General features: G+C 45.5%; 1 protein-coding gene across 1 annotated transcript in view; it reads left to right on the top strand.

Moving 5' to 3' along the window:
- itfg1 (integrin alpha FG-GAP repeat containing 1) overlaps nt 1-10,043 on the top strand; it is a 301,098-nt gene extending 291,055 nt beyond the window's left edge. Inside the window, exon 18 of the mRNA XM_054732563.2 lies at nt 9,202-10,043. Within this exon, the coding sequence (XP_054588538.2) occupies nt 9,202-9,261 (60 nt within the window). The 3' untranslated portion in view covers nt 9,262-10,043. The remainder of the gene's footprint in view (nt 1-9,201) is intronic.
- Nucleotides 10,044-14,506: the final 4,463 nt, after the last annotated feature.

Raw genomic sequence — 14,506 nt, 5'->3', positions numbered from 1 at the left:
TCATTTCCTTTAATGTTTTCTGTCTTTTATTTGCGCCTGATGTGTATCGCTGCTGTGGAGCGGGGCGCATCAACTTGTCCTCCGACGCACAGATCACTGATGCGGCCGGCAAGCAGGGAGCGCTCCGCTGTTTTCGTGGTCGGTAGATCTGCCTCCTGAGCACGGCCACAGTAACAATCAGGTGTCGCCACCTCAAAAACTAATTTAACACGCGATCGTTCATGTCAGTTCATTTCCTTTAATGTTTTCTGTCTTTTATTTGCGCCTGATGCGTTTGCTGCATGCTGTGGAGCGGGGCGCTGCGCGCATCACCTTGTCCTCCGACGCACTGATCACTGATACGGCCGACAAACAGCGAGCACTCCGCTGTTTTTGCGGTTGGTAGATCTTTTAGAACTGCAGTTCAAAGGTAACTCATGAGGTGAATATATATGAACCCAGGTAGCAGTTTTTCTTTAGGATTGAGATGAGATGCAGGAAGATAATAAACAGACAGGACAGAAAAATAGTCAAATAAAAACAAGTTAGTTTTTGTACCTGCTGTTGCAACAAACAGACACCATTGAAGGTAATCAGAAGTGAGGAACAGAAAATGAAATAATTATTTTAATGTTTAGAGCAGCAGGAACTCCGAGAGGCTGCAGGCGCATCAGTGAGTTTGCGGTCGCTGCGCAGGGGGAGGGGGGAGAGGACTGAAGCAGGGGGAGGGGGGAGAGGGCTAAAGCAGGGGGAGGGGGGAGAGGGCTAAAGCAGGGGGAGGGGGGAGAGGGCTGAAGCAGAAACTACCGTTGTTAAAAGAAATGTGTTTAACTTTGAAAATGTGGGCGCAATTTTAATTGTCAAAAACTCCAATGAACATTAGTTCATTTTGCTCAAATGGAAATAGAGGCCTGCCTCTAATACTGGCCCTCCTTCCAATAAAGGCCTGGAGCTTGATGAGCTTGAGTCAAATAGAGGCCCGGGCCTGTATTAGAGGATTTACGGTAAGTATTTCATGAATTTATATAGTTAAAAAGACTTAAATGAATTAGTCATCTTCTCTGCATCTGATTGGCTGAGGAGCTGGAAATATAAAAAAAAACTGGATCACTCATGGCAGCTAAAGAGAGATTAGGGTTTAGTATAATTTCAGTCATAATGAATAATGTCACTAGCCTGGCCTGCCAGACTCGTCCTCTGTTTAATTCTGCACAGAGAAAGAGTCTGGTAACTCACAGGCAGAGAGGTACTTGAGGGGCGGGTCTAGGCAGCTCAAAAATAACCAATCAGAAAGTAGACAGAAATGCCTACTGTACCGCGCAACGCTGTAGTAAAAGAATGCGTCTGGCAACGGCGCAAACATCTTTTATTTTTTAGAAGAAAGGCTTTTAGCACTTCTACTTGTTGTTGTTTTAAAGCCATTCAAGTCTAGCCTGGCAAGCCAGACTAAATAAATGTATTATTTAGTCTGACCAGGCTCCATTGACAGCTCTCGGTTGTGGGGCGGGTTCTACCGTTGCCTTTCAAATGATGTCCGCATTCCACTGGACAAAGAATGTGACATACTCTTGTTTCACTCTGTTGCATCATCCCACCCACCAGGCATATAGAGTGTCCTGATTGGCCCACAAAGTGGATAAAGCTCTGTGATTTGTTCACTAAGCAGATAGAGCACTATGATTGGCCCACCATTATGGACCAATCACAGCTCTTTATGTGTTTGAAACCCCTCTAGAGAGCTGTGATTGGCTAGCCAGAGTCCTGGTATGAGCTGCGGAGGTTCCAATGGAGCGTGTCTAGACCTAACTTTGAACAGCAATAATATGGTCTAGTTTACTAGGCTAATTCAAGTAATTTAGAACAGAGGAAAGAGCCGCAGCGAACTCCGCCGCTGTCTTCGTTGTTTATGAGAAACTGAGCGTCGCTGTGTGTGACGTCCACGACGCTGTAGTTTTTTAGCTGTAGTCAAAAATGGCGTCTGGCAACGGCGCAAACATCTTTCTTTAGAACAAAGGCTTTTAGTGCTTCTATTTGTTGTTGTTTTAAAGATGTGTCCAAGTCATTTAGAGCAGACGAAAGAGCCGCAGCGAACTCCGCTTCAGCCACCATGTTTATTACAAACTTGGCGTTATGGTGTGTGACGTACGCTGCTCAGCGCTGATTGGCTCAGTTAGAATTCTCAGGGGGTGGGGTTATTTGAATAGGAGAGTTCCCAGACCCTTTCTCTGTGCAGAATTAAACAGAGGAGGAGTCTGGCAGGCCAGGCTATGATGCCATACCTGCTAAATGCTAACAGCTGTCTTCCTGCTGTGTTCAGTTTTTGCCTGAGTGAAGCACTGAGCTTCTTTTATGGAACATCAAGGCTATGAAATGACTCGGGTCTTTGTAGGATGACATCTGCTGTCACTGAAATAACTTACATCTGACAAAATTAATAATAGAAAAACATTTAGCCAATGAAAATCTGACATTTCTTTTCTCCCATGCTAAAACCATAGACATATATGTCTGGACAAAGTCCACCCAATTGTTATGAAAGTCTAAAATGAAACCAAATGGGCGGTTTCCACCACCGCCATATTGGTCGTGTCACACGTCTCGTACCACACAATCCAAAAATGGGAAAAAGGGTGGAGCTTAGCGTGGGGCTGTGAGGGCAAGAGCAAATGATTGACACCCATAAACTCTGAACCAATGTAGCTACGGACTAACTGAGCTAACCCCAAAGCTACACGGAGCTTGGAGCCATTGAGGTTAGATACTAACTACCTGTGCAAACCTAAAGCTAAGGGAGGTTTTCTGGCACTTTTAGCAAGAAAAACTTGGTTGAGCAACTCAAAAGTGAAGCAGCATCAAGTCAAGGGGCTGCGTTGTTTCTGTGGCCTCCCTCAGAGCTCCACAGACAACCAGCACCACAGCCGCTTGGCTCAGCTGCACCAGAAGACGGGAGCAGCCAGCCACCTGCATCTAGCAACTGTTTTCATCTGGGAAACTGAGAAACCAGGAGCTCACTTTGCCAGGCTACCTCTGGGAGGCTGGAGTGGCAGATTCGCGGATCCAAGGCCACCGCCGAGGAACCAGTTGAGCTTGGGCATCTAGATAGGATGCCTTCCGGTTGCCTTGTCTGTGAGGTTTTCCGGGCACATTCAACCGGGAGGAGACCCAAGGGAAGGCACAGGACACGCTGGAGGAACTATGTTTCTCGGCTGACCAGGGAACGCCTTGGGGTTCCCCCAGGGGAGCTGACCCAAGTGGCTGGGTAAAGGGAAGTCTGGGCCTCTTGGCTTAGGCTGCTCTCCTGTGATCCGACTCCATGTAAGCAGCTGAAAATGGATGGATGGTGTAGACTTCTAACATTTTAGGCATGTTTTCAGAAAGAAAAGAAAATTATAGACAAGCATGTTAATGGGAAAGGCTTTAAGACCGTCTTCAAGCAGCTAGATCAGTGAACCTCCACTGGCGGCCTGCGGGCTACGTCCGGCCTGCCAGACCTTTCAACCCAGCCCCCCAACCCTTTGGGCCCATTTTGGGACTTGAAGTTTTGCAGCAAGATCCATGTCCCAAATATCAGTAATTGTTTATGTTCTCCAAACACAACTAAAACTACAATCAAAACCGTTTAGATGGAAAACAAAGCCATTTTAAATATTAATGAATTAATATACAATAATACATCTGGCCCTCACTGTGTCTGCTGGAAAAAACTCCGGCCCTTGAACGAATTTAGTTGAAGACCCCTGAGCTAGATGTTCTTGTGACCACAGTTGCACATGTTATTCAGAAATTTCAGATCCACAGGACTGTAGCCAACCTCTCTGGACGTGACCACATGAGGAAGATTGGTGACAAACCAAAAAGACGGATAATCCAAATGGTAACAAAAGAGCCTAGAAAAACTTGTAAAGATCTAATGTGAACTTCAAGCTTAAAGAACATCATTGTCAGATTGCACCATCCATTGATGTTTGATCCAAAGTGGACTGCATGGGAGATGGCCAAGGAAGACACCATTGTTGAAAACAAATCGTAAAAAGATTGGAATATGCCAAACTACATGCTGACAAACCACAACACATCTGGGAGAGTGTCCTATGGACAAATGAGACAAAAATTGAACTTTTTGCCAAGCCACATCAGCTCTATGTTCACAGATGGAAAAAAGAAGCACATCAAGTAAAGAACACTGTCCCTACAGTGAAACATGGAGGAGGCAGTATTATGTCTGGGGATGCTTTGCTGCATCTATCTCAGGGTGCCTTGGATCAGGGTACAATGAAATCTCAAGACTATAAAGGGAATCTGGAGAGAAAGGTGCTGGCCAGTGTCAGAAAGCATGGTCTCAGTCACAGGTCACGGGTCCTGCAACAGGACAATGACCCAAAACACACATAGCTAAAAACTGAGGAAAACATTAGACTATTCTAACATGGCTCCTTCTGACAGCCTTGTTCTGGATCGTGGTCCAAGATTAAGGTCTGGATCTGGTTCTTAACAGTGTGGCGCTCATATGATGCTATACCGATTTGCATGATAGCAAAGGGCCAAAAGCCATTAATGTGGCATTTTGCTGGCAGACAGTGATGTGAATGTGTCTCTATATTTAGCAAGATTCCAGATCCTCAAGAGACTCTTATCCCTCAAAAAATAGTTAAGGTTGAGATTTTTCTGGTGTTATTGGATACTTTTGGGAGTCAGAAGTGTCATCATGTCCCTGTGGTGTTATGCAAAGGAAAGTGAAGTGGTTGATGACATTTATGTATCCCTAAACCTGCTTGAGTCTGTGTGTTTATTACATAATTTAACACAAAAACACTACAATAAGGCCAATATGTCCCTTTAAGGCTCATTAGACAGAGTGGTACCAAAGAGAGTGTTTTAATGTTTTATCTGCTTCTGTGAATTCTTCAGATACAGTGAATTGTGACTTTAGGACACATGTGATCTCTAAATGATTTCTGCACCTGTTCACTTTGGTCGTGGCTGCTACTCATCCAGCTTCAAGGGATTTCAGGATATTAGATCACAACTTCCCTAAATCTGAATTTCAGCCCTTTTCTCAGGTTTAGAGATAAAATTGTGTTCTCACTGGTGCATACAAGCAGATGTTCACAGATTCCGATTAGTTTTATGAGATTTTAAACCTTTTAGTCACATTTCCGCTGTCTGCCACCAGTTCTGTTGTAGTTAATAAACGTCAGTTAGAACATCTGTCAGACTGCATCTGTCTCCAGCTTTGATGCGTTTAGTTGATGTGTTTACAGTCTGCTTGTTCAGTGTGGAGTTAGGAAATCTGCCTGTTTTAGCTGTTGTTGATGGATTGTTTATTAGTTCAAACAACAACCATATCAGTCTGCTCTGCAGTAAAAAACAGGTGGCTACAGTCTGGATCACGCTCCTGAGCAGATCCTGTTGTTGCTTTAGATGTTTAAAAACAAAATCCGGCTCTCCACATTATCTGCCTCATGGAGTTTCACAATCTGTACCTAATAGGACTGATTTAGTCTCATGACCAGGAGTGGAAACCTAAAGAAAAGCTTAGAGAAAGAGTTCATTCTCAGAGTGAAGCTAACGTATTCAGTCATACTTCCCTTAGCTGTCTTAGACTTGAGTCCGAAGGTAAGTGTGTGGAGATTTGGATAAATAACTGAGTAACCAGATGGTATCTAAAAAGTTACAACTGGCAAACTCTGCATCCTAAAACCAACTTTATCAATTCAACTTTTTTGTTTAGCTTCTTAGAAATAAGTGTTGCCTTGAACTCCGAAGCATTTCTGTAAACTGACACCTTAATATCAGCAGTCTGTTGTTTAAACACAGTTTTAAACAGCCGTCATTGCTTGTGCATGCTCTTTGTTGATGTCTGATCAGTGTTTGTTAAACTCCACTAAAAATACAAGCGACACACAACCAGGATCTATAAACACCAGCTGGAGGATTTCATAGAGCCTCCATGTTTACGAAAGATGTTATAAACCATACTTGTGAATTCAGATGGAACAAGGATCATGAGGGCAGCTGTGAACAGGGTTATGACCCCATTTACATGTCTGGTGAGTGAAAATAAAAACCGGCAGATGAGAAAAAGGAGCTACGTTGTTCCTGTTCATTTTATCAAAGTGATACAATTTGGTTGATTCTGTAGCTTTTGTAACAATTTCAAAGAATGATGGGAATTCATCAGAAATAGTAAAAGATTCAGAAAATTCAGAGGAGGTTCAGTACATCACACAGAGTCGGCTCTACTGAGGGTCTTAAATGATATCTATCTATCACTAGATCACGGTACATCTGTGGTGCTTCTGTTGTTAGATCTGACAGCAGCTTTTGACACGGTTGACCATGTGATTCTGCTTGATCGCTTGGAACGAGGGGTTGGGATCAAAGGGTCTGCTCTGGATTGGTTTAGATAGTATCGCCACTACAGGACATTCTGTGCTAAGCTAGGTGATGTTTTTTCTTCTTGGGAGGGGCTACACTGGGGGGTCCCGCAGGGATCGATCCTTGGTTCTCTTTTGTTTGCCATTTATCTGCTTCCTCTGGGGTCAATCTTTCGTAAACATGGCCTAGCGTTTCACCTCTATGCTGACGATTGCCAGATTTACTCTCCATTGTGCCATGAGAAAGGTCACTCTATCCAGTCCTTTGTGTCCCGTCTTAATGAGGTGAAGTCTTGGCTAATGGCCAACAATCTGCATCTGAATGAGGGAAAGACAGAGCTCATTGTTTTTCATCCCAACAGCAGGGCTGTGGGTCGTTATGTTGATCTTGGCCCTCTTTCTCCCTACTCAAAACCAGTTGTTACCAGTTTGGGGGTGAAAATTGACACTGGACTTAAATTTGATGCTCACATCAATTCTGTGATCCGGTCCAGTTTCTTTCATCTGAGGCGTCTTGCAAAAATCAAGCCTATGCTGTCGAGAGCCCACCTGGAGCAGGTACTCCATGCGTTTGTAATTTCTAGGCTTGATTACTGCAACTCTCTATATGCAGGGTTGTGTCAGTCAACACTGCGTCGCCTACAGGTTGTGCAGAACAGCGCAGCCAGGTTCCTGACTGGGACCAGGAAACGGGACCACATCAGTGCGGTTCTGGCCTCCCTGCGCTGGCTTCCGGTTTGTTATAGTTCACACTTTAAACTCCTCGTCTTTGTTTTCAATTTCTTCTAGGGTAGTGCTCCCCCCCCCCCCCCCCCCCCCCATCACGCGCTCTGCGCTCCTCTGACGAAGGCCTGCTCGCTATCCCTCGTTCTAGGTGTCGTACCCATGGGGACCGGGCTTTCTCAGTCCTAGCACCGTCACTCTGGAACCAGCTGCCACCCTCAGTTAGGCTGTCCCCTTCTCTGCCAGTCTTTAAGAGTCGCCTAAAAACCAACCTCCTCCGCTTGGCGTTCCCTGAACGTGTTTGAGTGAGGCCTTCATTTATGTTGATTTTAATTCCCTGCTTTCATTGGTCTCTTTATTTCTTGCTTTACCCATTTGTCTTCTACTTTAATGTTTTTACCTTTTTTTTCTCATGTACCATGTTCAGCGTCTTGGGCTTCCCGACAGGGTCGCGGAAGGCGCTTTATAAATAAGCTTTGATTGATTGATTGATTGATTGGTTGGTTGGTTGGTTGATTGATTGATTGATTGATTGATTGATTGATGAGGCTGAGGAGCAGGAATGGAAGCTGGTGAACTTTGGACCTTCATGCAGCACTTCAGGGAAAAAATAAAAAATCCCTCCATGGAAATAAGAGCATGAGTTCTGTGAACAGGGTCCTCTCTCCACGTCCACAGAGGAGCAGGTGGCTCGCACACACACACACACACACACACACACACACACACACCACTGCTTCTCTGGCAGAAACACCAGCAATGGTCCGGTCCAACCTTAAAACATCATTAATGATAAACATTACTGACTGGTTTTAGAGAAGCTCCCAGTCTGTCCCAGTGCTGGAGTTTCTTTCACACCGAGCGTTGAACAGATGCGGTCCGGTTTCCATATGGTTTCTGCACGGATCAAAGTCCGGGTAGTCCAATAAGAGCATTCACACCAGATCCAGATCTGCACCACATGGAGTCTATTTTTTCCAGACACCACATGTGGATTGTAAATGGCCTGTACTTGTATAGCATTCACACGCTGGTGGTGATGAGCTACGATGTAGCCACAGCTGCCCTGGGGAGCACTGACGTACACAGGCGCCATCAGTCTCTCCGACCACCACCAGCAGGCAAGGTGGGTTAGGTGTCTTGCCCAAGGACACAATGGCAGCATTCTCTGGTCGGAGCCGGGATTGAACCTGCAACCTTCCAATTACTGGACAAGCCACTCTAGCTCCTGAGCTACTGCTGCTCTGTCGCGAAGTTAAAGGAATTACGTGAGCCAGACAGGAAGGGAGACATATTTCAGTGAGGCGCATCCAGTATATTTCAAAATAAAACCTGTGTTGCATTATTGTTACTGGTTTTTGTTTTATTATTAATGCGGGGATATCAATTCACAGAGTTTGATCGTTCACTTTATTTTTACAGCTTTATCTTTAAACGTTTTAAGATAAACTTCTAATCAGTTGGCGCTCTTGTGCGAGCAGATTTCCAGATTCTTCAAAGTCCCATTAGTTGTCACACACACAGGTGTGTGTGCGAAATTTGTTCTCCGCATTTGACCCATCCCCTGGGGGAGCGGTGAGCTGCAGACACAGCCGCGCTCGGGAACTATTTGGTGGTTTAACCCCCCAATCCAAGCCCTTAATGCTGAGTGTCAAGCAGGGAGGCATTGGGTCCCATTTTTTCAAAGCCTTTGGTATGACCCGACCAGGAATCGAACCCCTGATATCAGTCTCAGGGCGGACACTCTACCACTAGGCCACTGAGAAAGGTGACAAGCACATGAACGACATTACGCACGGAAACCGGACCGCCTCTGAACCACCGTCAGTGTGAGCGAGGCTTCAGAGGACTAAACTGGCTTTATTATTGTTTTTACATGAACATTTTATCTTTGAAGTCCACCTGCGCCTCTGTGGCTGCTGCTCATCGGCACTGAACACTGGTCTTTGACTTGTTATAGTTTTTTATTAGGTTTGATTTTAGAGGAAATGAAAAGCTGCTTTGTTGTCTGTCATCCCTCCGCTCAGCCCTGTAGACTTGCCTCAGGTACATGCTGAATCATTGAGACATGGACTTTAAATTCTTGTCTAAATAAATGTTTTGTGTCTTGTTTGTTTCTCAGAAAGCAGACGACCGAGAGAAGAGGCAGGAAGCCCACCGTTTCCATTTCGATGCCATGTAAATGAAAAGAACTGCATCATGGGAGAACCTCCTCTGCTCCACCTGCCAATCAAACACCCTCTCCTGCTCACACGCTTTTTCATCCAGATTCTTTTCAGGAGCCAAAATATTGGTCCTTATTTGCCAAAATAGGAAAAAAGTTTCCTTTTCAAAAGTATGTTAGACTTTGAGTCAAACTTGAAATATTTAAGATCCATTTGGTTTATTTATCGCAGTGTTAGAAGTACAGGAGCAGCAACGAGGCCTGGAGAGGCAGAGATGGATCCTAACGGAGATCCCTGTGAAGTTTAAAGCAGCCGTTTGTTTGGACTGGCAGCAGTTAACAGCATGATCTTTATTATTACAATAATGTGATTAAATTAAAGGGATTCCTCTTGAAAGGCCCGACGTGTTTCTGAACATCATTAAAATAATGTTTTTTTTATTTTAAAGCATGTAATGCATCCGTGTTTAATCCGCTAAATCCACACGTGTTTCTGATTCTGAAACACAGATGTGTTTGATTCACTTCTGGCTCCTTCTGTGAGCTCTAACTGATCTGAGTCGTCTGATGTTGATCTGAAGTCTGCAGCTGCTGCAGCAGCTGGTGGAAGATGGACCAAGGTGGACACCTTCTCTGTGCCGATGCAGAGCTGCTGCCAGAAACAGAAGACAGAGTTTTCTGGGTGTACGTTTTACTGTGTTCGTATCAGAGCTCACCATGGGAGTGTTTAAATGTGACGAGCTTAACACGCTGCTACATCAAGTCTCGGTAATAAAAGTCCTGTTGGTCCTGCTGAATTCGTTATGATTCAGGGGTTGTCTTTTGTTTTGCTTTTTTAACGATCAGTTCCTCCATCCTGTTGGGATTTTAACTTGCAAATGAATGTTTAAGCTGCTAAATGTGTTCACTGGAAGCTGGGAGTAAAATAAAGGTTTCTTCTGCTCAAGTCAGTGTGTTTTTATTTTCATGTTTCTTTTCAGCTGTATTATCCTAAAAGCTCCCAATTAAACTAGAAACTGTTTCCCACAAAGCTGCAGATCTGTAATCTTCCCCTGAAGATGCTTCATAAGAGTGTCTTGTTTGTTTGGGAAGCTATACAGGCAAATTATCTAAACCTGTAATGAGTTCAGCATCAGTGAAATTAAATGGCCTTTAATTTTCCAAAGGACCCCTGGAGGCCATTTTGAGTGTCCCTGTGGGCCGGCGTCACACTTCGGGAAGCAACCTGCTAAATAGCCTTGTGCTTGGTTAGAGTCAACCATTTCAGCTCTGCAAATGAAAGGAAGCTCGTCTGAGGCTCCAGTGTCTTCAGGCACATCAGTACGTGTGTGTGTGTGTGTGTGTGTGTGTGTGTGTGTGTGTGTGTGTGTGTGTGTGTGTGTGTGTGTGTGTGTGTGTGTGTGAAATTGAACAGAAAAGGCTTAAACACAAAAGGAAATTCTCCAAAAGCCCCAAAATCTCATGAATTAAATGTTGATTTATTCACATATTTAATAATTTTAACATCTGTCTAATATTAACTACAGTGTGTGCAACGATGGCTTCACTGAACTGAATATCCACCCACCCTCCCATCCATTCTCTTCTGCTTATCAAGAGTTGAGTCACAGGGGCAGCAGCCTAAGCAGAGAGTCCACTTGGGCCAACTCCTCTAAGGGAATCCCGAGGCATTCCCTGGCAGGCCGAGAAACTTGTGGCGCTCTCACATCTGGGTCGGATCAGAACGGCCCTGTTAGAGTACGTTGTGTTAACATCTGGGTAGCCTGTGTGTTTTCCGTGCTCAACCAACCGTTTTTTCAGACGTCCTCCCCCGACAGTCCGCTTCGGGCTAAACTGATCCAACACACCTACTGCCGACTGGTTGACTGGCTGAAATCCATGCCTAGCTTTCGGACTACCGACTGGCATCAGAATCAGCCAACGGGGGCTCCCCGCATGCTCGATTCATTATCACTCTGGATGTTGGGGCGTGCAGCTGGGAGCTGCCGCTCCAGCCACTGCAGTGCGAGGACAGACTGTTGTGAGCACATACAGCAGTCTCAGTGAGAGAGAGAGCAGGAAGCAATATCAGAGTCTCCAAAAGCAGCGCTGCTTACAGCTGCCTTTGTTTACTAACTTAAGGAGGACACGACGGACGAGTCCAGGAGTCCAGGAGGTATCCTAACTAGATGTCCAAGCCACCTCAACAGGCTCCTAACAATGTGGAGGAGGAGCGGATCTACTCCAAGCCCCTCCCGGATGACCAAGATTCTCACCCCATCTCTAAGAGAGAGCCCAGACACCCTGCAGAGAAAGATATCTTCAGCCGCTTGTATCCACGATCTTGTTCTTTCGGTCACTATCCAAAGCCTGTGATCATAGGTGAGGGTTGGAACGTAGATAAACCAGTAAATTGAAAGTTTTGCCTTGTGGCTCAGCTCTCTCTCCACCACAACAGACTAGTGAAACGCCTGCATTACTGTAAATGCAGCCCCAATCAGCACATCAATCTCATGCTCCATCTTTCCCTCACTCATGAACAGAAAAAGACCCTGAGATACTTGAACTCCTCCCCTTGGGGCAGGACCTCCTCCCTGACCTAGAGAAGGCATTCTACTTTTTTCTGACTCAAGACCATGGTCTCTGATTTAGAGGTGCTGATTTTCATGCCAGCTGCTTCACATTTGGCTGCGAACCACTCAAGTGAAAGCCAGATGATCACGGTCTGATGAAGCCAACAGGACCACGTGATCTGCAAAAAGCCGAAACCCAATTCTCAGGTCACCAAAACGAATCCCCTCAACACCTTAGCTGTTATAAACAGGGAACAAGTCCGACTTACTGCCGGCAATGTGGACCAAGCTCTGACACCATGTTATACAGGGTCCTAAAGCCCCTTCCACACTAGGGCCAGCTCCACTTTGCTCCACTCAGCGCAGTAAGCTCCAGTCTGGCCGGGTTGATTACACACATTCTTCCATACGTCCTAAGGAATGCAGACGTGAATGAGCATATGGGCGGTCTTCAAAATTGGCGCAAAGATGTCAGTGACGTCATGAGCATATCTCCAGGTATGTGGGCGGGGCAAAAGATGCACGAAGTCAGCAGTTTCTTCCTTAAATGAAACAAAGGTGGTTGTGAGCAGTATTGCCTTTGGAGACTCTGACTCAGATATTGCATCCTGCGCTGCTGTGTGTGGCCTGGTGCAGCTCAAGCCTGACAGGCTCTCTGCGTGTGAGTGGATGTGCTCCTCAGAGAGCCTTCAGTCACAGCTGTTGATTCCTCCACAGTATCCAGTATGATATTGGATCATGCATGTGGTAAGCCCCCACTTAATTATTCTATTTGCCGATCAGAGGCTCCCCCTAATGGTAGGCGTGAATTTGAGCCGGCCAATCAGTCGCCAGTGGGTGTGTTGGTTCAGTTCAGCCTGAAGCAGATCACCTTAGGAAGAGGGCTGAAAAAAATGACAAGAGAAGATCCAGGCTATGTGGATGTGAACACTACGGATGTGAACGTATCCAGGTAGAGTAAAGCCGGCGCTAGTGTGGAAGCCCCATAACAGCCAATATCAGAGGGCCTGGTATCCCATACTCCCAAAGTACTTCCTCCAACAAGACACAGTTGAACGCTTTTTTCAAATCTACAAAACACATGTAGATTGGTTGGGCAAACTCCCACACACCCTCCAAACCCCCCTAAAGGTATAGAGCTGGTCTAGTGTTCCATGGCCAGGACAAAAACCACATTGCTCCTCCTGAGTTTGAGGCTTAACTATCTCAATTTTGATCCTCAGAACCCTGAATAAACTTTACCACTGAGGCTCAGTGTAATCCCCCTGTAGTTAGAATGCACCCTTCAGTCCTTTTTTTTTATAATTGAACAATGGTGTAATTATTATTTTAATAAATCAATAAGTGTAATACCTGGTTTGTACACTGATGTGGGATTTCTGCCATTTGTCACGGTCCTGGTTCAGGAACATCATGAGCCTAAAGCTTCAGGTCAGCTGACCACCTGAATGTACTGAATGACCAGGTAACTTCCCGCATGATGTGACCATTTTCTATTATGACAATGATAGGATTTATCTGGCTCAAATAATGAAAGACTAGTTCAGGAATCAGGATTCATCATTTACTCTCATCCATTGGGCACCACAGAATCCAGACCATAATCCCACTGAGAATTTTTGGGATGTGTTAGAGAAGGATTTGCACGTCCCATTGTCTTCTTCTGGCTCTTGGAGGGTGCAGACGCTTTTCTTCTCCTCTCCTCCATATCTTACCCTCAAGGCCTTTGTCAGTGTGCTGGGTGCACGGCGGCTTCTGCATTTTTTCTGGAAATTGGAAACTGAAATTCACTAAAATGGATCTCGTCAGTTGGTCACTCAAACACGGTTGATAAAATCTTTTCAACGATGAGAACGAGAGAAGGGGCTCCCGGATGCCCCGCCAGGACAGACCCAGTTGGACACATCATGGACTCCTGGAAACAGTGGAATTTGATCTGTGTGAGCTGTCTGTGGAGGACTCTGAAGATGTGTGGATATTTGTGGTGTTGGTGTCGGGTTTTCTGCTGATCAGCATTGGAGGCTACCTGGCTTACCGGAAAATTAACGAGCTGTCGAGGACTATTGGTCTGATCCTGGAGCTCAGAGATGGTTTGCACCGCGCTGTGAATTCACAGACTCAAATAATTGTCTAGATGAATCGTAAGCTTGGGACTTTGGCCGAGATTCATTCATTGGCACAGAAGATGGATGCCATCAAGGATACAGTGGACGAATCAGCACAGATTGGAATACTTTAATGTCCATTATTGGGATTTTGAGAGGTTGAGGACCAAGAAACTGTAAGACAGAGAGGAAATCATCTCTGTCTGGCCCCAAAACAATTTCTAATCAGAATCTGGCACCCTTGAGCCAGCAAGGCTACAACGAAAACTCCCCCCTCAGAAGATATGTGGAATGTGCCGTCGCTATGGCCACTCAACTCTGTTTCCTATCCCAGCCTGGGCAGGACTGCGGGAAGGCCGCTGAAACATTCCAGGGTCACTGCAACCCTCCAACCCTCAATGCTCCTCCCCCTATCCACACTGAGGTGACATGCGCTACCCCACCACCCCACCTAGTGGACACTTATGTTGTGTTGTCTGAAGTTTGTTGCATATATGTTTGAGGTGTTTTTTTTGCAGAGCAAAGCTGACATGACTCAAGGTAAGTGCCTTACCCAAGACATGCAGAATCAGACTCGACGAGTAAATGGAGAGAAAAGAAAAGGTC

This window comes from Nothobranchius furzeri, chromosome 9 (assembly GCF_043380555.1).
Source record: "Nothobranchius furzeri strain GRZ-AD chromosome 9, NfurGRZ-RIMD1, whole genome shotgun sequence".
Classification (NCBI taxonomy): Eukaryota; Metazoa; Chordata; class Actinopteri; order Cyprinodontiformes; family Nothobranchiidae; genus Nothobranchius; species Nothobranchius furzeri.
The sequence above is the reverse complement of the archived record's forward strand: the minus strand, read 5'-3'. Positions and strand labels throughout refer to the sequence as shown.